A 23,268-nucleotide genomic window follows, 5' to 3' on the forward strand; every position below is an offset into this window, starting at 1 on the left:
GCTCAAAATCATATAAAGTTATGGTTTTACAGGTTCACAAGATTTTACATGTGAAATGGATTTATTATATATATGTTAGAAGTTTAGTTCAATCCAAAAACAGCAGCTCTTTCCCATAGAATGTGAACATCATATAAGTCCCACGCCCTTATGTACTCCCATTCACATACTGAATTAGATTCCAAAGTGATTCAAATTGAGTGATCATCTAACTGACCTGAGGGATATCCAGTGATTTGGAAGAGCCAATGTAATGACCACAAAGAGAGGTCAAAACAATGGGGGAGGGGGAGTTCCCTGTCGCAGTTTTATTAATTACATAACTTTACTAACAAGTAAATTTATAAAAGATCATCACCTCAATTCTACTCCTCTATTTATAGCCAAAGTAATTAAAAGCAGGGACTCGAATAGATACCTGTAAACAATGTTTGTAGCAGCATTATTCACAAGAGCCAGAGTGGAAACCACCCAAATGTCCATTGACGGATAAATGGATGAACAAAATGTGGTATATACATACAATGGAATATTACTCAGCCTAGAAAGGGACGGAAATTCTGATACATGCTACAACTTAGATGAACTTTGAAAACATTATGCTAAGTGAAATGAGCCAGACACAAAAGAACAAAGAATGTATGATTCTAGTTATATGGGGTAACTAGAATTAGTCAAATTCAGAGAGACAGGACATGGAACAAGGACTGTCGGTGGCTGAGGGAGAGGGAATGAAGAATTGCTGTTTAACGAGGCAGAGTTTCAGGATGGGATGATGCAAAAGTTCTAGAGATGGACAGTGGTGATGGGCCCACAACAGTGTGAATGGACGAAATGCCACTGAACCCTATGCCGGGTGGTAGGGCAAGAGGAGGCTTACAGCTGCTGGTATGGAAAATAATACAATAATTAATAAATAATAATACAAGAATAAACTCTGTGTTTTGTGTACTCACAACTGTAACCTACTTTTGACCCATCCTGTACTTAAAACAGTTAAAATGGTAAATTTTATGTTATATATATTTCATCACACAGAAAAACTATCACACATAATTATGATGATGGGGGGGAATCATAATTGTCTTATTCTAACTCAACACCTGAATTATTCCTTGCTGAAATTGCGTGCTTCTGTGTTTCCCTCTCCTGAGCTGAGGTTCAAAAATGCAATGGTGGCATCACGATATGCTGAATTTAAACTCTGTGGGATACTATAAGGTCAGTTTAATAACAGCCTCTCCTGGAAAAGTTTCTTTCTGTTCCTTCTTGAAACATTACATACTTATCTGTTTCCTGGCTCAGGCCAGCCACATGCTTGGGGCAGCACAGCACATCAAGAGGGACGCCCAGCCCTGCGCTGGTTGGAGCTTGTGGGACAGATGGCACGGTCCAGCAGCAGGCCCACAGACTGGACAGATGGCCCAACCTTTATTCTGAAGTAGAATGCTTGTCCTGGGGTTTTGGTTCAATTATATCAGACTATTGAGTCTAAGTTTCTGTTATTAAAGAAGAAATGAGAGTTATAGAGGTCTCTCAGGAAAATAGTTAATTAAGCCAGGAGAAGGGAGGCGGCATGCGTATAGGCAGGTGCACCCAGAAGGCCAGTGGGTGAAGCACTCTAAATATCCTTTGACACTATGGTTGCTCACAGTCAAGTTTCCTACCAAGGGGTAAGCAGCTTAATTTCTCAACTAGGTGAATAATCCACAACCTTCAGGCACCCTTCAGATTTCAGCCATAACCTTCACGAAAGATCACTCTGTTTCAGTTAAAATCAGATCTCAAAATAGACCAGACTTAGTGAATGTGGGGGATGGATACTACAAGTCTAATCTTTGAATCAGATCCAAGATGAAAGACATAAAGAGAGCAAAAAAAGTTGATGGGATTACTTTGGGGAACAGCTTGAATTTTGAATTATCTTCCACATTTACCTTAGGAATCCTAATCTTGACTCCTATCTTGACTACCAATTGGAAAGCTAAAGAGTTTTCTTTTATTCACTTGAAGCTCCTACTATTCCTCTACATCCTAAGAAATCAACAGGCAAATATTAAAAGGTGTTGAGCAGCCCCCGATTTCTAGGACACATTCTGATCAGTTTGGGTTCTTAAAGGGTTCATCTCCCATCAGTAACCAACCCCGAATCCTGGAGATGTTTTGGTGGGCTGCTGCTCAATAGGACTCACGCTTCCTTGTTTTACAGGCCGTCTGCTGTGACTCAGAGACCGACACTCTTCAGAGATGCTCATCTTTTGATTCTCAGAGGTTTACATTCTATTGATAGATCCATCCCAGAACAGAACTACTTTTCAAGAAAGGCAATTTATATGGGTCATTAGAGTTTGTATTTGTTGCGGCTTTTTAAACATTTATTATATCATAAAACTGACCTTTTTCTCGGGAGCATACATTTCTATGGGTTTTAAAATGAATCATTAGTTTTGTCAACATCCACAGTGCATGTGAGCTGAATCACTAGTGCCTTAGTTAACACATAATAAATGAATAAAATTTTTGGAAAGTTAAAATCTTCCTAAAATAAAATATGTAAGTATAGTAGGCATCGATAAAAAATAGAGGCATTAAATTCCATGGAATATGTGTTTCAGGATTTGTTTGTAAGAGAAGGTCAATAAATATTCATTAAGTGACAATAATGTCCATAAGAGTGTAACAGAAAAGGATTATAAAACAGACTGTTTCCCCTTAAGTTTACTACTATTTCAGTAAGAAATATAAGCATGTTAAAAATATAAGCAAGGACATAATTAAGTTCCAAAATCAATAGAACAATGCCTAAGGATTGTAAGAATTCAGAAGAAAAGTCAATGTGGGTCAAATTGGGGAAGCTTCTCTGAGAAGGGAGGATTTGGGGCAAGTCTTCTAATACTGCATTTGTCCATCGCAGCCCTGGCACCCCTTGGGCTCTGATGGAGCAGGTGTTCGCTTTATTCCTATACCAAGGGCGACCCTGTCAGCTGGTCCTAGTCACTGGCCAAGGAGTAGCAAGCCCTGGAGCAAGAATGCCTCAGGGAGGCAGAGGCCAATTGATTTATTAGTTTAAATCAGTATTTCCAAAATGGAATGGAATTAGCAACAACAGCACTGCAGTCTCTGGGAGGCTTTCATGCCGATTCCTGAGCCCCCCCCCCCCCCCATCCCGGACCAGCTGTGGGAAAATGTCTGACAGCCCAGCAATCAGCTGTTTGCAAAGTTCCCCAAGTGATTCTAATGTGCTGGGGAAGAATGAAATAAACAAACAAATGAACAAAAAATAAAAACTGATTTCATCGAGAAATACATATGTATTTGTATAATTTTATACAAAACTGAATCACTCCCTTGTTTTGTTTTATTTTGTTTATATTTGCTTCCCAAATATTTTAGTATTTTTGAATGCTTTATTCTAGGACTATGTGTGTGCTTAAGGCTGGGACCATACTCGGGAACCTCCCTGCTCTGTGGACCATGATAACTGTGCCATAGCTGTGTCTCCGAATCCTTGCCATGCCACAAAGGGGGGCTTCACTTGGGACAAATGTTAGCTATTAGCCACCATCTTTTCCACTCTTGGTTTTTGGCACAGTTCAAATCATCCTGTCATAATTGTGTTAGATATTACTGCACTCAGTCACTCCACCTTAATAGTATTTACCTGCCCAGCTGGTGTGGCTCAGTGGTTGAGCATCGACTCACGCACCAGGAGGTCCCGGTTCAATTTCTAGTCAGGGCACATACCCAGGTTGTGGGCCCAGTCCCAGTGGGGGGCATGCAGGATGCAGCCAATCAATGTTCTCTCTCATCAGTGTTTCTCTCTCTCTCTCTCTCCTTTCCTCTACATCAATAAAGAAAAAAATTAAAAAATAAATAAAGTGCTGTTTAAAATATTATAAAAAAACTAATAATATTTACCTAACTGAACACAATGCTCCCAACCCTTGAGAGGAGTGATTTCTCCACCAGCAGCAGCTTTACGGAGTTTCAGGAGTTTGTATAGATGCTACACTGTGCCAACAAAGATTCCCTGTAAGGGCTTTTGCAGTCCAGACATACACAGGCTTTGTCTACAAATGAAGCAACAAAGGCAGGGAGCATCTTGGCTGTTACCACAAGGGCCCCTCCACCAACACAGAGCAGAGAAATGAGAAAGGAAGTACTCAGCTATTAAGAGCCTATCAAAACCTCTTTTGGAAGAGGTGCCAAGTATGCTTCCTGACCTCCAAGACTGAAATGAGCACGTGGAAGTGCATGCAGAGGACAAACTTCTGCATTCTCTAGCTGCTAAAAAGGATAAAGTCACCTGCAACTCAAGGACACTGTAAGAAAAGACGTGACTGCACTGGTAAAACGTTGCGAAGGCTGCAGACACACAGCATTGTGGACGTTCATGTCTTCTGGCCAATGCTATTCCATTATCTAAACTTCCTCTTCACAATGGAACGCCTTCTCTGTCTAACTTTCTTATGAAAAATTTCAAATACATAGCAAAGTAGACAGAATAGTCTAATGAACACCCACGTGCCAATATATCAACTTCAACAAGTTTTAAATCATACTCCGGTTCATTTTATCCTTATCCTCACCACTTTCTCCTTCCTATATTTTGAATGAAATCTCAGACTTCATATCAATTCATCTGTAACTGTATTAGTATGTATTTCTAAAAGACAAGAACTTAAAAATAATTGATACCATGATCACATTTAAAATGAACAATAAGCCCAGCCGGTATGGCTCAGTGGTTGAGCGCTGACCCATGCACCAAGAAGTCGCCAGTTTGATTCCTGGTCAAGGCATATGCCCAGGATGTGGGCCAAATCCCCAGTGGGGGCCATGCAAGAGGTGGCCAATCGCTGTTCTCTCTCATCAATGTTTCTATCACTCTCTCTCTCCCCCCCTTTATATCTCTCTAAAATCAATGAAGAAAAAAATGTTTTAATAAATAAATAAAATGAACAATAATTCCAAATATCCTGTAGGTGTTCAAATTTCCTATTGTCTCGTAGATATATATTTTTTGTAGTTTAAGTAGGATGCAAATAAAGTCTGCACATTGCAAGTGGTTGATATTTTTCTTAAATTCTTTTAACCTATAGATGTTCTTCCTTTATGTTTATTGCAATTTGTTGAAGGAACTATCATATGGCCTATGCAATCGCCGCTCCTAAACCGTAATGCATATGAATCCCTGGCACTTGGTCACAGGCCGATGCCGAGTCAGGAGGTCTGCAGCAGACCTAAGATTCTGCATTTCTAACAAATGCTCAATGGTGCCGCTGCCACTCAACAGGCCAGACTGAGTAGCCAGACTATGGTGTGTCCCACAGTCTGGATTTTGCTGATTGAATCTTTAGAGTGCACGTATTATAACATGATTCTCTGACCTCTGTATTTCTGAAATTGGTAGTTGAGTTCAGAGGCTTAGTCAGATTTAGGTTTTTTCTTTTTTCTTTCTTCTTTTTTTTGTTTGTATAAGTAGTGTTTTGTTTTGTTTCTTTCCTTTCTCCCATGACAAAGCATGTAAAACAGTGCTTGGTTGTCTCTTTCTTTGAAATGCTAGTAGCTTGACTTTCAAGGCCTATATCCATTAATTTATTAGGGGGTACAAAATGATAAAATTCTAAGTCTCTCATTTCTTCATGTATTAGCTAGAATATTACTATAAAGACAAATCTCCCCATATCTACTATGTAGTTAACTAGTGGTATAGTTAATATAAGAATCTCAGGGGGAGCCCAGCTGGTGTGGCTCAGTGGTTGAGCACTGACCCATGCACTAAGAGGTCACTGGTTCAGTTCCCAGTCAGGGCACATGCCCAGGTTGTGGACTAAATCCCCGTGAGGGGCATGCAGGAGGCGGCCAATAGATGTTCTCTCTCATTGATGTTTCTCTCTCTCTCCCCCTCTTCCTTCCTCTCTCTCTAAAATCAATTTTTAAAAATTGAAAAGAAGAAAAAGATTCTCAGGGGAAAAATTTATATATTTTTTCCTTTATTTACCAATTTTTAAAATAATGTGTTGCTTTACTATCATCTTCTTATGGTGATGAATTTGGTTTTTGTGTGTTTTTTTTAAATTTCCTGGTGATTTTTGTTGCTGTTGCTTTTAGATCCATTATGAACTCATGGATTTAAACATACCTGATGTATATTAATCTATTTTAGTTATTATCTTCATATGAAAGACTTCAAGCTAGCCTCTGAGTCCTCTTGACACAACCCTAGTAGTTTGTGTTGCTTCCTTGCTCGTACGTGCGACAAGATGTTTCAGATTGTATTACATTTGCTGACCAAGATCTGCAATCAACCATTTCTTCAAAGACCATTGTTTCTTTTAGTGGAAACTGGCACTTCAAGAGGAAAATCTGGGCTCTGTGGTGCTCATTGCCACAAGTTAATACAGTGGAAACTTTTTAATCCCATAAATACATTCTTCAATATTTTCAGATGGAAATATACATATATCTACATACATGTCCTAGAAGTATTTTGTACTATTACTGCATTGCTCAGAAAACACTGCCTTATTTCTACTAGACTTCAGAAAGATCATATAAATAAACACATTTCTGATTTGTCCGGTTAAACATACCATGTAAACAAAGAGCTTCCTCCTCACAGTGGTGAGTACTTGGCAATAAAAGTCAGGACAGACCTTGGACAGATTACTTAACATCCTCTAAATCCAATTTCATGATCTGAAAAATACGTTGCCCATAGGGCTATGAATAACGAAGCTTTCGTTTACTGGAAGCCAGACACGTCACATACGTTTTCCTGACTAATCAAGTGGAAACATTTTCAAGTAGGTAGCGTTTGTCCCATTTTATAAACGAATAACCTTGTTCAAGGCGGCACAGCTAGGTGTGTCAGAGTCAGTACTTTAACTGGCTCCATGCTTTTGATCTAGAGTATAGGGTGGCAAGTAAATGAGGATATGAATATACAGTAACCCTGGCCAAGTGCTGGACAAGTGGTTTTTGGTAAAAATGAGTTATAGTAACAAAAGTGGCCCTGATAGGTCTGTGCTTGGCTTTTGGTATGAGAGACGGGAGGGTGGCCAGGGGAGAGGAGGCCGGCCAGCTTTCTCCTTTACCAGGGCTTTTGACCCATTGACACCCCTCTTGTTAATTTCCCACGTTGCATGCAACCTGTGTGTCCACATGACAGATGCTCTCATGTCCGAGCTCAAGGTCAGCCCTCAAGGGTTCAGGCCGGCACCTGCTGTCATGTTGTCCTTTGAATATGCTCAGCAAGTGGCAGGAGTCCGGAGGCAAGCCTGCTTTGGCTTCTTTGCCTTACATTGTGTGTCATTAGCTACTACACAGCTCTTTGTTCAAAACAGAATTTACAAAACTGACAGATTCATCTGCTAATGTCAGGAGGCATCAGAGCCAATTACACAAAACTCCAAAAGGCATGTAGGGTCACTTTTCACAAAATGGGATGAAGAAAAAGAAAATAGTCTTGTCATTAAAAAGGACAAATACATTTTCCTCTCAGCAGGCACACACCAGGATAATAGAGAGATTTATATTAGTATATAGTTTCATTATGATTGCTTTGAATAATTTCAGATCAAAGCATCACCCCCACACACAGCCAGCCTATCATTAACCATTTTGAGTGAATGAGCAGTTATTGTAAGTGATATCTTTATAATGATAGAAAATTTAGGTATAAAGCATGAAGTTTTTACACTCTTTCAAGATAACAAATAATTGCATTGACTGTTTAAAATCACCCAGCAAGAGATGAGTTGTTTGTGTGTTTTTATTTGAATCCAGATCTGGAGAATGCTGGGGCCTGGCTATTCTGAAATACGCCTAACGTGCATATACTCAAGGTCTTGAGCAAGAGAGGGGACACGTTTTTGTTTGAGGAAAACCTAGTGCAAAGGTTTAGGGACATGGCCCCAATGCTACCCTTACCTCAAACTGAGTGTAAGAGTTTAGGTTAAATGAGAACATTTAGAGGCCACACAAGACCACCTTCTTCTCTGATATGAATTGCAGTTTGGGGTCAGCCCCCCCTAAGACCACCCTCAGGTTCAGCAATTCGCTAGGACTCACAGAACTCCCTGAACAAGTACACTTATGGCTGCAGTTAGCACAGGGAAAGGATACAGACTCAAGTTAACCAAGGCAAGAAGCCCCTGGAGCAGAGTCTAGAAGTGTACCAAGTCCAGAGCTTCCATGGTCCCTCCCATGGGGAGACAGGCTGTGTTACTTTCCCAGCACCAATAGGGGACAAAATGGACAAGATATTGCCAACCAGAGAAGCTTGTTAAAACTTCTGTGTTTGCAGTTTTTGTTGGGCTCCATTACGTATACATGATTGATTGCCCGCTTGGCTGGTCTCGGTCTCAGTCTCTGGGCATGACCCAAAGCTGCCACTGTAAATCACACTGCTGGTCTTTCTGGCATGGCTGGCCCCTCCCTGAAATCATATTGTTAGCCTAGGAAAAATCCCAGACCTTTTTTGGGGGCAAGGTTAAATTCTTTAAAACACAGTTACATTATGTAGGAAGTTTGGCATGAGAAAAAAAAAAACTGTGATAAAAATCAGGATAATACACCCAGCCAGTGTGGCTCAGTGGTGGAGCATCAACCCATGCACCAAGAGGTCGCCAGTTCGAATCCCAGTCAGGGCACATGCCCGTGTTGTGGGCCAAATTCCCAGTGGGGGGCATGCAGGAGGTGGCCAATCTATGTTTTCTCTCATCGATGTTTCTATCTCGCTCTCCCTTCGATGTTTCTATCTCGCTCTCCCTTTCCCTTCCTCTCTCTCAAAATCAATTAAAAAAATTATTTTAAATCAGTATAATATTAATAAGAGCTACTTGCCAGGCACCATGTCAAGCATTTTATAAATCATTAACCCTCAGAAATATGCTGGGAGGCAGGTCCACCTAGTAGTTCCAATGTGTAGATGAAGAAATTTGAGTTTATGGGGACTAAGTGGTGTAGCAGCAGCATTCTCCCAGTGCATAAAAGAGCCTGGGTTGGCCCCCTGCTGAGTGGCTCCCATGCCCTCTCCATGCTCCCCTGCTAGAGGGAAGGTGTGGCTGCCACATACCGAGTCCACAGGGCACCATTCTTGTCTTCTCTGAAAAGATCGCCTCCTGGAGTTGGGTAGACCAGCAGTCCTGAGGCAAAGGCCCAGAGTGGCAGACTCACTACCTAAATCAAGAAAAGGGAACTCTTGGTGAGACTTTGCACAGCAATAACCTGCACATACAGATAATTGCAAAAGACACATTTTAACAAAGTTAAAATGGTCCCTGAAGAGTGGTTGCATAAACTGGACAAAAATTTGGAAGATGCCCTTAGTGATAATGGGTTAAATCTTAGTTTTTAGGTGATGTATATAAAGGAATATGTCTATTACAACTAAAAATATGGGGAAAAGTGTTAGTTTGTGTTTCATCATGCAACAGATGAACATTTTTAGGATTTTCAGATTCTTCTTTCAGTTATTGATAGTGACAGTGTTTAGTCATTCTAGCAGATTTTTTCTTTTATAGGGTCTTCTTCTCAGGAATATAAAATGGATGCTTTGACCTGTACACCTAGTTTTAAAAATGGAGCTTGGATTTGTCTATGGGCCATGTTGCTATCTCATGCACTATTTTCATTAAGAGGTAGAGGAACCCATGCATATAGGTTTTGGTCAACAGTGTTTAATAATTGGTATGCAGTTTTCAAACATCAATTTTTAGATATCCTGAAAATCTTTTTATTTGTTAAGCTGCCTATTTTAACTGCCTGTATGATAAAATTGGGCAAACCCACTATCAATTTTTATATTTATATGAAGAAGAAAATGTTAGCAGTTGTGTTTTCTCTTTTAAGACACATTAAGACCACAAGAAGTTTGGGAATTTGGGAAGGTATACAATATAAATCTACCACATAAAATCAAATATCTTAGCTTTATAAAAGATGACAGCTTAAAAAAAAAAACAGAAAGAAAAGGTTTCTAAGATTTAAGTGATTTGGTTCATGTTAAAAATGGTAAACATACATTCAAGTACACATGTTGAGAAGTTGAGACTTCCATTTTTGTATTTCATTTGTAATGGGGAAATGTTTCTGTCTCAGAAGAACGAATAGATTGAGTTAATCATTAGAGTTAGAATATTGTATTTTAATTATCAATCCCAAAAATGTAAGTTGGAAAGAAATGAAATAAACTTACTGTGAAGAAACCTATACTTACACGTTTTTTCTCTCATATTCAGCTTAAGGTAACAGCTACTAGACTTGTATGTGATTGTGATTCATTTCTTAGTTGCTTTCACATATTTTTCAAAACTCTTACTCAGCATTTCTGGAAATCATCCAGATGACTGAGCCGATTTAAAAAGGTGTTTTTCAGCTATCACACCTTAATAACGCGATCCTCCATCGAGTAAATAATTCGTCTGAATCACTATACTAGGAAGAGTTGAGGATATATACAAAAGAAGTAAGTGCTGAGGGAGACTGGGAAGGAATGGCAGAGGACTTGGGAAGGCTCCCTGAGGGAGGTGACCTTGGAGGAGGTATTGCAGGGTCGGTGGATGCAGGAATGAGAGTGACATGAAGGGAACAAAATGGGAACCGAGGCAAAGTCTCTTCTCTGCTTTCATTGAAACTTTCAGTGGAGTTTCCTCTTTCATGTCCTGCCTGCCCATCATATGCAGCTTGTGTGATAAGAGGGACCTTGGAAACCCCTCCTCAGCAGCCCCCACCCTGGAAAGGCCCAGCAGGGCCAGGGTCTCTGGGAAAGAGCCAGCTCCCGCTTTGGCCTCAGGAAGGAGGAAAGGCTCACATGGCCTCCATTCCCAGATCCGGTGTGGGAGCCAACGGATCAGATAAGGGTCTGGACCAGGGGACAGGCATCAAGAAGAGGCCCCAGCCTGCCTTTAACCTGGACAAATGTTGTCTCTTTCCATGGTGTGATCCCGCATAATTCACCAGAGTAAGAGACAGAGTACGTGTAGCTGAAGTCCTGATACGTAACTGAGAAAGTTCACTTTCCTGGGCTTCCTCTAGGCCATGTTCATCACACAGGGCATGCTGGTGGGTGATGGGTGGCAGTTAAGGATTCCCGGATTCTGGGATCCCACCAATTGCTATCATGTCTATGCACCGACCTTACATTACATATTAGCTTAAACACATCACTCATGCTACCTTTAATTGATCTATTGAAGAGTTGTTATATTCCTCATTTTATAGTGGAGGGATTGGGGTTCAGAGCCATTAACCAAGGTGCTCAGTACCACATCACAAGGGGCAGTCTGCGTTTACCCTCAGGGCTGTTTGCTACCAGGTCAGAACATTGAAGGACTGTCTTACTGATCTCAATGCCTGGCTCTGATTGTAAAAATGAATGAAAGAATACAAAATAAATTCAACCTTCATTATTGATCTCTTTTTGTATTTCACCCTTACGCTCAGGTTCACATAATGAAGTGCAACTGGTTGTAACACTTTTTGTGAACAATTGACATTTTCATTTCCTTGTTAATGTATTTATTTTGTTCACTTTTCTAACTAAAGAGAATTGGTTTGAATTCTACATTCAAATACTAAACTTCAGCTTTTCAAGGCAGGTCATTAAAACATCCGTCGTAAGTCATTTTTATCTCTTATTCACTGATGGCCACTTAAACGCTCCCCTTTGGAGTTCTGGTAAAGAAAGGTGGCCTTATGGCTTCAGACTCTGAGCCAAGGAAGTGTCTGTTCAAGTCCGGGTCTCGCCCTCTGTGCAGGGCCTCGCTCTTGCTGCAGGCTCTCTGTGCAGTGCGTGCTGGGTTCTGTTCTCGCATCAAAACGTCATGAAGGATCACACCACCCATGAGAGCCCTTCATGAAAATGCAGTTCCAAGAATAATGCAGCTTCTTGTTCCCTTGGCTGAATTCACCTCGGGAGCCGTCTTGCCGTACTTTTATTCTCGGTTCAAACTGCCGCTGGGGTGAAGCAGAATACTATGAATCAAGGCTCTTCTGTCTTCCAGTCGCCACGGTGAATGTGGACCATGTTTCAGTCTTTGTACACAAGTTTTCTCTTCCTTCATTCAGCATTTATGAACCAGCAATATCCTCACCCCACCCAACATGTGATCATTGTTATGATGCCCAAGGCTTCCGCAGGTAGAAGAGCATATGACAGTCAGTCATGTAATTAGATATTTTTAAGCCATAAAATTGATTTAAAACCTTATGTTACATTTCACAAGGGAAACTCTGTCGTGGACTTAGATCAAATCTTTGATACCAAACTGACGGTGATGGGACATATCCTCATCCCTAAGCCTGTTCAGAGGTGTACATCTGTGTAACTGGGCACTGGAAACTCCAGGGGGCGACGTGCACATCGGCTTCAGTTGATGGGCACCCCCTGGAGTTGGCATTGGAGCACCCTGCAGGTGAGTTCAGACAGGGAGGTCATGAAAGATTCTTTAATGAAAATGTATGACTCCTGAGGACAAGGACACAATTATAAATCAGTGAGGCAAAGTAGCGCAGTACTAATGAGTATGAAGCCTCGAGCCTGATTTATTTATCTGTGTGACTTTTTGGGAAAGTTACTTAACTCCTCCAGGCCTCAGCCTTGTCATCTGCAAATAAGGTTAATAGCAATATCTACTATAGAGTGCTATTGTGAGGATTAGGTAAGCTAATGTTTATAACACATGACACTGCCCAATATATAGTATCATATCTGTTACAAAAATTTAAAAACAAATTTTATTGATTATCCTGGTGATGCTTAGTAAAATTATATATAAATCACATGAGCAAGAGTGTCAGTAATTTCTCCCTCTGTTCTCAATTATTGAAGTACTTATTGTGTCAGAATACTGTTACTTCAAAATAGAAAATTTTTTATTTTAATTATGTTTTACACATTTCTGACTACTTATATACTCCATAATCCTTTACAAAGAGAACAAAAACACAATAAAACTCTGTATCAATTATAGGGATACATGTGTACAAGGATATTATTTGCTAGACTGTTCCTAATAGAGAAAAGTTAATAAAAACTTAGATGCTATCAGTAGGAGACTGGATAAATTGTGACATATTCATAAAGTGTGAAAATATACATCATTTAAAATAAATGACCTGCTCTACATGAAACAATAGATACATTTCTAAAACAGTGTTAAGCATAAAAAACCCCCCAAAAATAATATGCACAGTATATACAATGAACTTTCATTTAAAGTTTTAAAAAGTGGCAAAGAAAGCTAAATACTATTTTGGATATGCGTATGTAGAAATGTGTAACAAAAACATAAACATGGTCCTGGCCAGGTGCTCAGTTGATTGGAGCATCGTCCTGGATACTGAAAGGTTGTGAGTTCAATTCTTGCTCAGGGCACATACCCAGGTTGCAGGTTCAATTCCCAGGTGTATACAAGAGACAACAGATAGATGTTTCTCTCACATCAATATTTCTCTCTCTCTCTCTCTCTCTCTCCTCCTCCTCCTCCTCCTCCTCCTCCTCTCTCAAATCAATAAAAACAAAAAACATAGCCTTGGGTGAAGGTTAAAAAACACATAAACATAAAGGATGCTAAATATCAAGATGGTATTTGAGGCAAAAGGAAAGGATTGGAATCTGGCAGGAGTAGGACAAAGTAGGAGGGGCTTCAATTTCATCTGCATCATTTTCTGTGTCAAAAAACACACATATATATAAAATATGAAACAAACATGGAAAAATGTTAATATTTATTAAACCAGGATGGAGGTTACTTTATTACATGCTTCTCTAATCTTTTTATTTATATTTGAACATATTAATAATAAAGGTAATAATTAACAGACTCCATTTAAATGCCAAACCATAATTCTAAAGTTTTCATCATGGATTTATTACTACTTCTAGTAAATTTTTAAAAAGAATTTTAAAACATTAATGTACCACCACTTGTGCTGGTATTTCTTATGGATGGCCCTATTTCTTGAGGCTTAGGGATGGTTTTGGCACAAGGGCTCTAAAGAATGCATTTTCATTATTCTAGAAAGAATTTTAATGGCCTGTTGTACATCAGTGTTAATGAGAGTCATGTAGATAAATCCCTGAGCAGTCTTTTTAAAAGCTGCATTTTTTGCTCAACCAAAAATAAAAAAAGCTACCTCTCACCGTTCAGGATAAATCTGCTAAGTGAGCATGTTACATATTTTTTTAGGTGCTTCAAATTAAATAGTATGGTAACATTTATTTAGGGTGTTTTGCTTTGAAAACTTCTTCAGCAAAACAGCAAAGCAACTAATCATTCCTGTGAATCTATGTAATGAATTATACTTTGAATATGTTATTGATTGGTGGAACAAACAGACCATGACCCAGATTTTTAGTGTTGCATATTGAGATGTGGCTGGTGTGCTCTGAGTTTGACAATTCTCTGTTGATTTTGTAAATTAACTGGGACAATGACCTGTGACATAGCATTGCAGCTTTGTGGTTAAATATGCCATTGACCTTTTAATGCCCTATATGTAGTGTGAAATGGTCACCAAATTAATTTGGTCATATGTTGTCTGCATCCTAACTAGAAAACAATTTTTATTTTCTGTAACATGAATGTTTATGGTAGACATATTTTAAATACCTTGATTTCAATGCTATTTAGCATTGCTAAGATGATTAAACATGAAATGTATTCATATAATCTATATTATTTATTGGCTACTCACTATGTACTGTTGGGTCTCAGAGATAAAGGGGTGACCAAGCCAATGTCACTCTGTTTAAATTACTGACAATCCAATTAGATTAGAGTAAAAAAAACTGGTTATTATAAAGCAGTGAAATCAATGCTATTTGTGGGATTTGTAAAGGGTGTTACAGGAGCACATTACAGGGAAAAGCACATTACAGGGCACATTACAGATCTAGAATGATCAAGGTGAGAGATCAAGGAAGGCTTCCTGGTGGTAGTGTCTACGTTGATTCTTCATTTGGAGACTAGAGGAAGAGTAGTCCAAGCAGAGGAATCAGCACATGGAAAAGCCCAGAGACAAGATAAGAGAAAGCACACTTTGGTCCAAATGTTTGGGTGTTATTTTGGTATGAAGAGCCCTTACTACCCTGCGATTGTCCAACTTTGGTATTTTTAGCTCAAGTCATCCTGAGGATGGCCATGGATTGTCACCCATCTGAAAATCTTAGATTTGATCTTCAGCCCAATGCTCAGGAACCATCCAAAACCAATTAAATTAGAATTTCTGAAGGCTGGTCCCAGGTATTAGGAATTTAAAAAGTCTCTCAAGAAGATGTGAATATTCAGTCAAGTTGAAAATCACTAATTTTCAAGATAAATCCTGGGAGGTGTGTTGATTTATCAAATGTGTAGGCAGAATGCTGAAAAAGGCAGAAATGCAGTGCAAGGGCATTGCCAAAATTAGCTGGCTGTAAAACACAAAAATTACTTTGGGGATCATACCCACCTACTATGCACCTAAGTGCAAAACAATAATAAGTGACTTATTCTAGAACTGGCTCTTGACATATTCAGATAGATAGTACTTCACATTTTTTCAAGTCAATTATTCATTTATTTCAAAACACTTAACCAACCCTTTCTAAATGTCAGTATGCTTTGATGTCTTACCATTCAAAAACTTCCAGTTTAGTGAAGAGACAATTTCTAAATAGTCACAATCATGTGACAGAACTATACAAAGCTGTACACAAGTTGCCTAGCTGGGGAGTGGTATCAGGCAAAATATCAGAGAATAGCTAAATTTTGAAGGATGAACAGGAGTTAGCAATTCACTGAGACAGAAAAGTCTTCAGTGTGTTTGGAGCAAAAGATATGAGCAGTGTGTCATCCAAAATGAGGCTGGAAACCTGGGTTCGCTACCAAAGGTCAAGAGACCTCTCCCTCCTAGTTGCCAACTAGTCACAAACCATTCTAACATTCTCTATGTAGCTGGAAAGCTTCATTTTCACAAATCTCCATGTGGTTGAAAAGACCACCTATACGATGGTCATTGGAATAAGACAAAAGGTAGAAAACAGGAGTTCAAAGTTCTGAGAGTGGCCCAGAGACAGGTAGGGATGTCGAGTCTGTTGAGGTTCTTGAGGACCAGCTACAGCACAGCTATAGTATACTAAAGGTGTGTAGCACTAGATAGCCAGCCTGTAAGATGGCCTTCAGTGATGCCTGCCTCCTAGTAGTCACACCCTTATGAAATTATCTCCCTTGAGTGTGGGCTAGACTTATTGACTCTTCTAAAGAATAAAATACTCTAGAAGCGTTCAACAGATACATGCAAAGATGCTCAACATTACTAAATCATCAGAAAAATGCAAATTAAAACTACAATGAGATACCACCTCACACCTGTCAGAAAGGCTATCATTTAATAAGTCAATAAACAAGTGTTGGCAAGGATGTTGATTGTGCATTGTTGGTGAGAATGAAGACTGGTGTAACCACTATGGGAAAAAAGTCTAGAGGTTGCTCCAAAAACAAAAACAAAAAAAAAAAAACTGCCTCCAAATATGGAACTTACTGCCCTGGCCAGTGTGCTCAGTGGTTAGAGCATCGGCCCACGCACCAAAGGGTCACAGGTTCAGTTGCAGTCAAGAGCACCTATCTGGGTTGCATGTTCAATCCCTTTCCCCATGTTCAATCCCCAGCCCCAGCTGGAGCATATGTGGGAAGCAACCGATCTCTCTCTCTCTCTCTCTCTCTCTCTCTCTCTTCCTCCCCTCCCACTCCCCCATCCCTAACCAATCCTTCAGATGAGACTGCATTCATGACTGACAATTTGGCTGAAACTTAATGAGAAACCTTGAACCAGAGGCACTCAGTTAAGCTGTGTCCAGATTCTTGACCCACAAAAACTATGAGATGATAAAAATTTTTGTTTTAAACAATTATGGTTTGAGATAATTTGCTGTGCAGTAATGCATGGTGAATAGAGTCACCATTCACTTAGTGTGTCTGCATATACCACATCAAAGGTTGGCTCCAGAGAGCTGTTATTATTAATAATCATGACTGACCCTTGTGAAATAAGGTTTATTTCAGGCCAGAAACATGTGAAAATAAGGATGAAGAAATAAAGGATTCAGAGTCAGTTCTGATGCTATTAGTTTAAGAGGCAAGGTGGAGAAGATCCCAGTTGCTGGCAGTGTTAGGACCGTGGTCTGATGGCACTCTTCCATCCGAGAGTGCCGCCAACGTCCTGCCTCCCCCGTCACACACACCAGGGTATCATGTTCAAACTGTGTCGTGTCCAAAGCCGAACCGTACTCAGGATGGCAGCTTGGAGGCTCACTATAGACCTGCTGCCAACCTGTTGTCCATGGGGCTGCCCTCTTTCCATTTCTACATATTTCACTCCAGTCCTGAAGTTTCGGATGATGGGGACTGTGTGTTTATGCAGCCTTTCTGGCCCACCTTTTTAAGATGATGTAATTTTTTTTCTTTAAATGTTCCTGAGAAATTGTTATTTATTCATGGTGAACTAAAAACCTGCCCAGTTTTATTCTGACATAGAAACCAGTTTGAAGGGCTGACTCTACAGTGAAGACTATTAGCTAAGTAAAACCAAGTCAGCCTTTGACACATTGATTTATTCGTTTAATTAAACATTTGAGAAGGCATGGTTAAGCTACAATACCACAATATTTTAGAATCCTTCTAAGTATACAGTTTATTATATGTTTCCAGCCTAACCCTTTTCTTCTCAACTTTGTAACACAGGAGAAGAAAACCTTCTGGCAATTTTACGACGAAGGTGGTGGAAGTACATGATCCTGGGACTCATAGACCTCGAAGCAAACTACCTGGTGGTCAAGGCCTATCAGTACACGACTCTGACCAGTATCCAGGTACTGAAGGCTCTTCCTCCTCCTCAGCCTCTTCCATTTCCAGATGGTGGTTGCTGTCAGTTTAGTCTCTTAGCAACCAGAATATTACTCTATACGTTTTGCAACAGGAGGGAAATCAGTTGTATGAAAGTTAACTTGAACTGTATTTCTATGTCTTATTAATTTCTCCTAATTCAAGTATCACTGGACATCTTTTTTCCTTTTCATTCTCAATACACCGCGATAATCATTGACAATGTAGGAAAATAATTTGTAGCTATGAATACTGCCAACTAATTTAATGTCAGTAGGAGAAGTATTCATTAGCATAAAAATAAATTATTGTAATCACAATTTACAACATTTCAGAATATGTTCATGGACTCTGATTAAGTACTCAAAATACCAAATAATCTTTTTTTTCTTTTTTAGCTATTTTTTTAAATTTTTAATTTATTTTTGTTACAGATGTTTCTCCTTTTTTCCCCCTAGACACCCTCCTTCCCATTTTGCTCCTCAGTCCTCCCCAGCCAGCATTGTTGTCTGTGTCCATTGGTTATACATACATGCATTTAAGTTCTTTGGTTTATCTCATCCATCCCCTCCACACACCCTTCCTCTGAGGTCTGTCAGTTTGAACCGTACTCCTTTCTATGTCTCTGGGTCTATTTTGTTCATCAGCTTATTTTGTTCATTATATTTCACAAATAAGTGAGATCATGTGGTATGTGTCTTTCTCGGACTGGCTTATTTCGCTTAGCATAATGCTCTCCAGGTCCTTCCATGGATAGAGTAGTCTTGGATTCAGATCTTTGTTTTTCATTAACTTGATTGCTACATGCCATTCCCTTCTGGCCTGTAGTGTTTCTGTTGAGAAGTCAGCTGAGAGCCTTATGACAGTTTCTTTGTAGATAACCTGTTGCTTTTCTCTTGCTGCCTTTAGGATTCTCTCTTTGTCTTTAATTTCTGGCATTTTAATTATTATGTGTCTTGGTGTGAACCTGTTTGGGTTCTTCTTACTTGGGGCTCTCTGTGCTTCTTGAATTTGAATGCCTTTTCCTTCACCAAGTCAGGGAAGTTTTCCACACTATTTCTTCAAATATATTCTCTAACCCTTGCTCATTTTCTTCTTCTTCTGGAACTTCTATGATGCAAATGTGGTTACATTTCCAGTTGTCCCACAGTTCTCTTAAGCTGTCCTCTTGTTTTTCAATTGTTTTTTTCCTTTTGGTTTTCTGATTGGTTGATTTTTTTCTACCCTGTCTTCTAATTCATTGATCTGGCCCTCAGCTTTGTCTATTCTGCTGGTTATTCCTTCTAATGTGTTCTTTATTTCTGCTAGGTCATTCTTCATTTCCAATTGGTTGGTTTTCAGTGTTCTATATCTTTACTCATGGTGCTGAGCTTTTTATTCATGCTGTTGAGCTTCCTCATTATCATCAGTCTGAACTCTACCTCTGATACCTTGCTTAACTGCATTTCATTTATCTGATTTCCAGTAGAGTTCTCTTGTTCTTTTTGGGGGGGATTTGTTTCTTTGTTTAACCATTTTGGCCATCTCAGTGGATTTTAGAGCCTGCCAACTTTTCCCTGTGGGTGTTGGTGTTCTGCTGTTTGTAGCTCCGTCTGCTAGGTTTGGATGAGTGTGGGAGGACCCACATTAAACACCACTGTGAAGTCTTACTTCCCTGGGTAGATTTACAAGCCCAAAAGGTTCAGTTATCCTCTAGCTCTTTGCCTGGAGGCTATTAGTCTCAGTTATTTGATGAGCCTTGGGTTGTAGTCCTCAGGTGAATGAAAAAATTTCTGAGGTGTTCAGAGTAAGTGGATTTTCAGAGGGTGAGGCAGATACTGGCTGATAATGAGCCTCAATTTGCATTTCTTTGGCCCAGCTGGTTGGAGTTAAATTTTTGAGGGGGGGGGGGCTGTTGCTTCTCCTAGGGGCTCTGGGAAGGGGCTCTTTGAATAAAATGGATACAGTTCTGTGAGGGAGTCATTCAACACAAAACTCCCAATGCCCCCGTAGCTCTCCAAGCTCCCAAGTGTCCATATAGTTCCAGTCCAGTCGGCCCTCTCTCTGCCAGAGCCCAAGGTGAGTGGCTGTAGCTAATTTAGTGCTCTGTTCCAGTCCTCTGCACTGTGGAGCTGGCTTGGCATTTTAAACCCAAGGGAGCTGCTCATAGCTAAAATAGCTGCTGTTCATGGGCTCCTAGCCTGCCCTCTCGCACTTCCGCAGATCCTACCAGGCATGATTCAGTGTCCTTTTTTTCCTGTCCCTGGTTATATGAGTCCTCTCCAACTTCTTTTCTGTTAATTTTTCCTGGTGATTTGTTTTTATTTTAGTTTTAATTTCAGTTGATCCTGGGAGATGGTCTGTGTAGCTTCCATTCATTCTGCTGCCATTTTGTTCTCTTTTTTAGCTTTCTTTAGTGTAAAGATTTTGCAACCTGAAGGGACAGAAATTTTTCCTAAAGGGACAAGATTAAAATTCCTCAAATGGGTTATGCATGAAAATAGTCACTGTGTCCTTCCTCTCTCTTTATCTTTTACTCATATATCTGTGCAAACACACACACACACATACACGTACATACATGCACATACACAACTGCAAGTTTAACTTAGGTTTTCATAATTTCCACCAAGCACCACCTATAGTCTTCGTTACATCATGAGTACTAAGTTTGACTATTTTTGTTTCACCCCTATTGCTTTTTTAATAACAATATTATGAATTTGTACTCATTCCAAAGTTCCGGGATGAAACAAAACATTGTTCACATATTAGATTTTACTTAAATTTGCTACCTCAACAGCATTTCTGCTCTCCTAATAATTTGTTTAGGAATTAAAAAAAAAAAATGGAGAAACAAACAAGCAAACAAACCACCTGAATAAGTTCGTATTATATGGATTGAATAGGAAGTTATCTAAACACAAGTTAGATGGGGCCACATGCTCTTCCTGCAGGCCCAATGTACTGAGCAAGGGATGGGGGAAGCGGAAAAACAAGTGGAATCTAATAGTCCTGGAACCATTTTGCCACTAACATCAAATAAACCTGTTGAAAAATAATATTGGTCAGAATAGAAGACATTTGCTCTGGGAACCATACTATAATGCTGTTTAGTAATTTAATTCTATTTGCTCATTGCAAATCCAAATTGGTAGAACTAAGAAGGACCTACAATGATTTTTCCTTATTTCTATAAATATTAATTGAGCATATAATGTGTGCTCTGGCTTTAGTTTTTATTCATATTAATCAATCAATAAGGAAAATATTAATTAGGCATCTGAAAAATGGGTTAGTTATAGCAGATGGTGTAAAGAGAAATAAATCAACTTTGCTCTCCAGGAGCTGAGGAACTTGTAAGGGGATAACAGGCACAATCTATTAATAGTAACACTAGATATAATAAGAGAACAGACATAAGTGCTGCCGTTTTTAAAGGTGGCAGAGATGATGTTTATTTGCCAAGGCAAGAAAGTGCCTATTCAGATGAGTCATTAAGATTGGATAAAATGTGGGTACAGCTTTGTACCTGGAAAGAATAACATGACAGGAGCCCAGGGACAGGAAACCTGAGGAATATGTTTGGAGAACATATTCCAGTTTGATTCATCAGTCACTTTAAAAAGTTACTGAATACTTCTATGTTTTTTAAAAACATGTTTTAATTGATTTTTTAGAAACATCGATTGGCACCTCCTGCACGCTCCCCACTAGAGATGGAGGCTGCAACCTGGGCATGTGCCCTGACCAGGAATCAAATCAGGACCTCTCAGTCCTTAGAACAATGCTCAATCCATTGAGCCACCTAGTCTGGGCTGAATACATCTATGTTTAATACAGTGCTTTAGGAGATTTTCCTAAAGAACTGATGATGGAGCTGAGATCTAAAAGAGGAGTAGAAGATTAACTGGGAGGGAAGAGGTCCAAGCAAAGAAATCAACATGCTCAAGGTTCTATGGTGGGGAGGACCATGGCAAGGATGAGGTTGTGGACAAAGTCATGACATGGAATGAGAGGTCTCAGTTTGATTCCAGGACACAGAGAGTGAAGCATGGTACAAGATGACCTAGAGAAGGAGGCAGGTGCCAGACTCCACAAGTCTTGACAGCCAGGTCAAGGGTTTGAGTCTTTAGGCTAAGTGCTGTGAAAAGCCAACTTTGGAGTTTACAGACAACTCAGGCTGTGGTGATGAGAGCAGTTTGAAACAATGGGTTCTCACATAAGAATAGAGGAAGACAGAGCTGAAGAGTTAAGTTGGGGCCATATTGTAGGAGGTCTTCAATGCCAGGATGAAGAGTGTGACTTAATTGTGGAGGTGAAAGAGAACCAGGAAGGTTTCTGAGGAAATAAATGATAGGATGTGACCCCATAGCCCGGTTTCAAAGCACTTGTGTTTTAATGAGACAGTCTTCATTAGTAGCTGGCAGAGCACCAAACACTTTTGTGTTCTGATTCTCGGAATGACAGAGATGTAGAGCGGACTGGAGGAGCCCCTCCTTGCTTTATCCTCTTGCCTTTGGGCTCAGTCACAAAACTTACCGTACAATGTCACAACCAATTGATACATGAAGCCTGGAAGAAAAAATAGATTTGTGAAATGATTATGGGCTCACAAGAAACTGCAAAAATACAGAGTTCTTGGAACTGTTCACATAGTTTTCCCAATGGGTGACATTTTATATGACTATAGTATAATGTCAAAACCAGAATATTGACATTGGTACAATCCTGTTAATTCGACTACAGAACTTATTCAGTCTTCATCCCTTTCTTCTTCACTCCATTGTGTGTGTGTGTGTGTGTGTGTGTGTAATTCTATGCAATTTGATCCCACGTATATCACAGATACCACGTTTTCTTTACAAACTGCAGATTTATGGCCACCCTGTGTTGAACAAGTCTGTCGGCACCATTTTACCAAGAGGCTCAGATGATGGTTAGGATTTTTTAGCAATAAATTATTAAAAAATGTTTTTCTTTATTAATTTGAGAAAGAGAGAGGAAGGGAGAGGGAGAGAGAGATATAAACATCGATGAGAGAGAACATCGACTGGACGCCTCCTGCATGCCCCCCACTGGGGATTTGGCCCATGACCTGGGCATGTGCCCTGACCGGAATCAAACCGGCAACCTCCTGGTGCAATAAATTATTTTTTTAATTAAAACATGCAACTTTCTTTTAGACATAAAGTTATTGCACCCTTAATATACTACAGTATAGTATAAATGTAACTTTTATATGCACTGAGAAAGCAAAAAATCCATGTCACTTTTTTATTGTGATATTGACTTTACCTCAGTGGTCTGGAATTGAAGCCTCAATATCTGCAAGGTTTGCCTGTGTGGGTTTGTGTAACAGCTGCCACAGTCAGGATACAGCATTGTCCCATCACCACGAAGGAACTTCCTTGTGGTT

General features: G+C 39.7%; 1 protein-coding gene across 1 annotated transcript in view; it reads left to right on the top strand.

Annotated features, from left to right (window-relative positions):
• The window catches only part of SLC35F1 (solute carrier family 35 member F1), a 382,926-nt gene that overhangs the window by 280,640 nt on the left and 79,018 nt on the right, over window positions 1-23,268 (top strand). The window contains exon 3 of the mRNA XM_036248565.1: window positions 17,730-17,857. Coding sequence (XP_036104458.1) covers window positions 17,730-17,857 — 128 coding nt within the window. The remainder of the gene's footprint in view (window positions 1-17,729; window positions 17,858-23,268) is intronic.

This window comes from Molossus molossus, unplaced genomic scaffold, assembly GCF_014108415.1.
Source record: "Molossus molossus isolate mMolMol1 unplaced genomic scaffold, mMolMol1.p scaffold_m16_p_8, whole genome shotgun sequence".
Classification (NCBI taxonomy): Eukaryota; Metazoa; Chordata; class Mammalia; order Chiroptera; family Molossidae; genus Molossus; species Molossus molossus.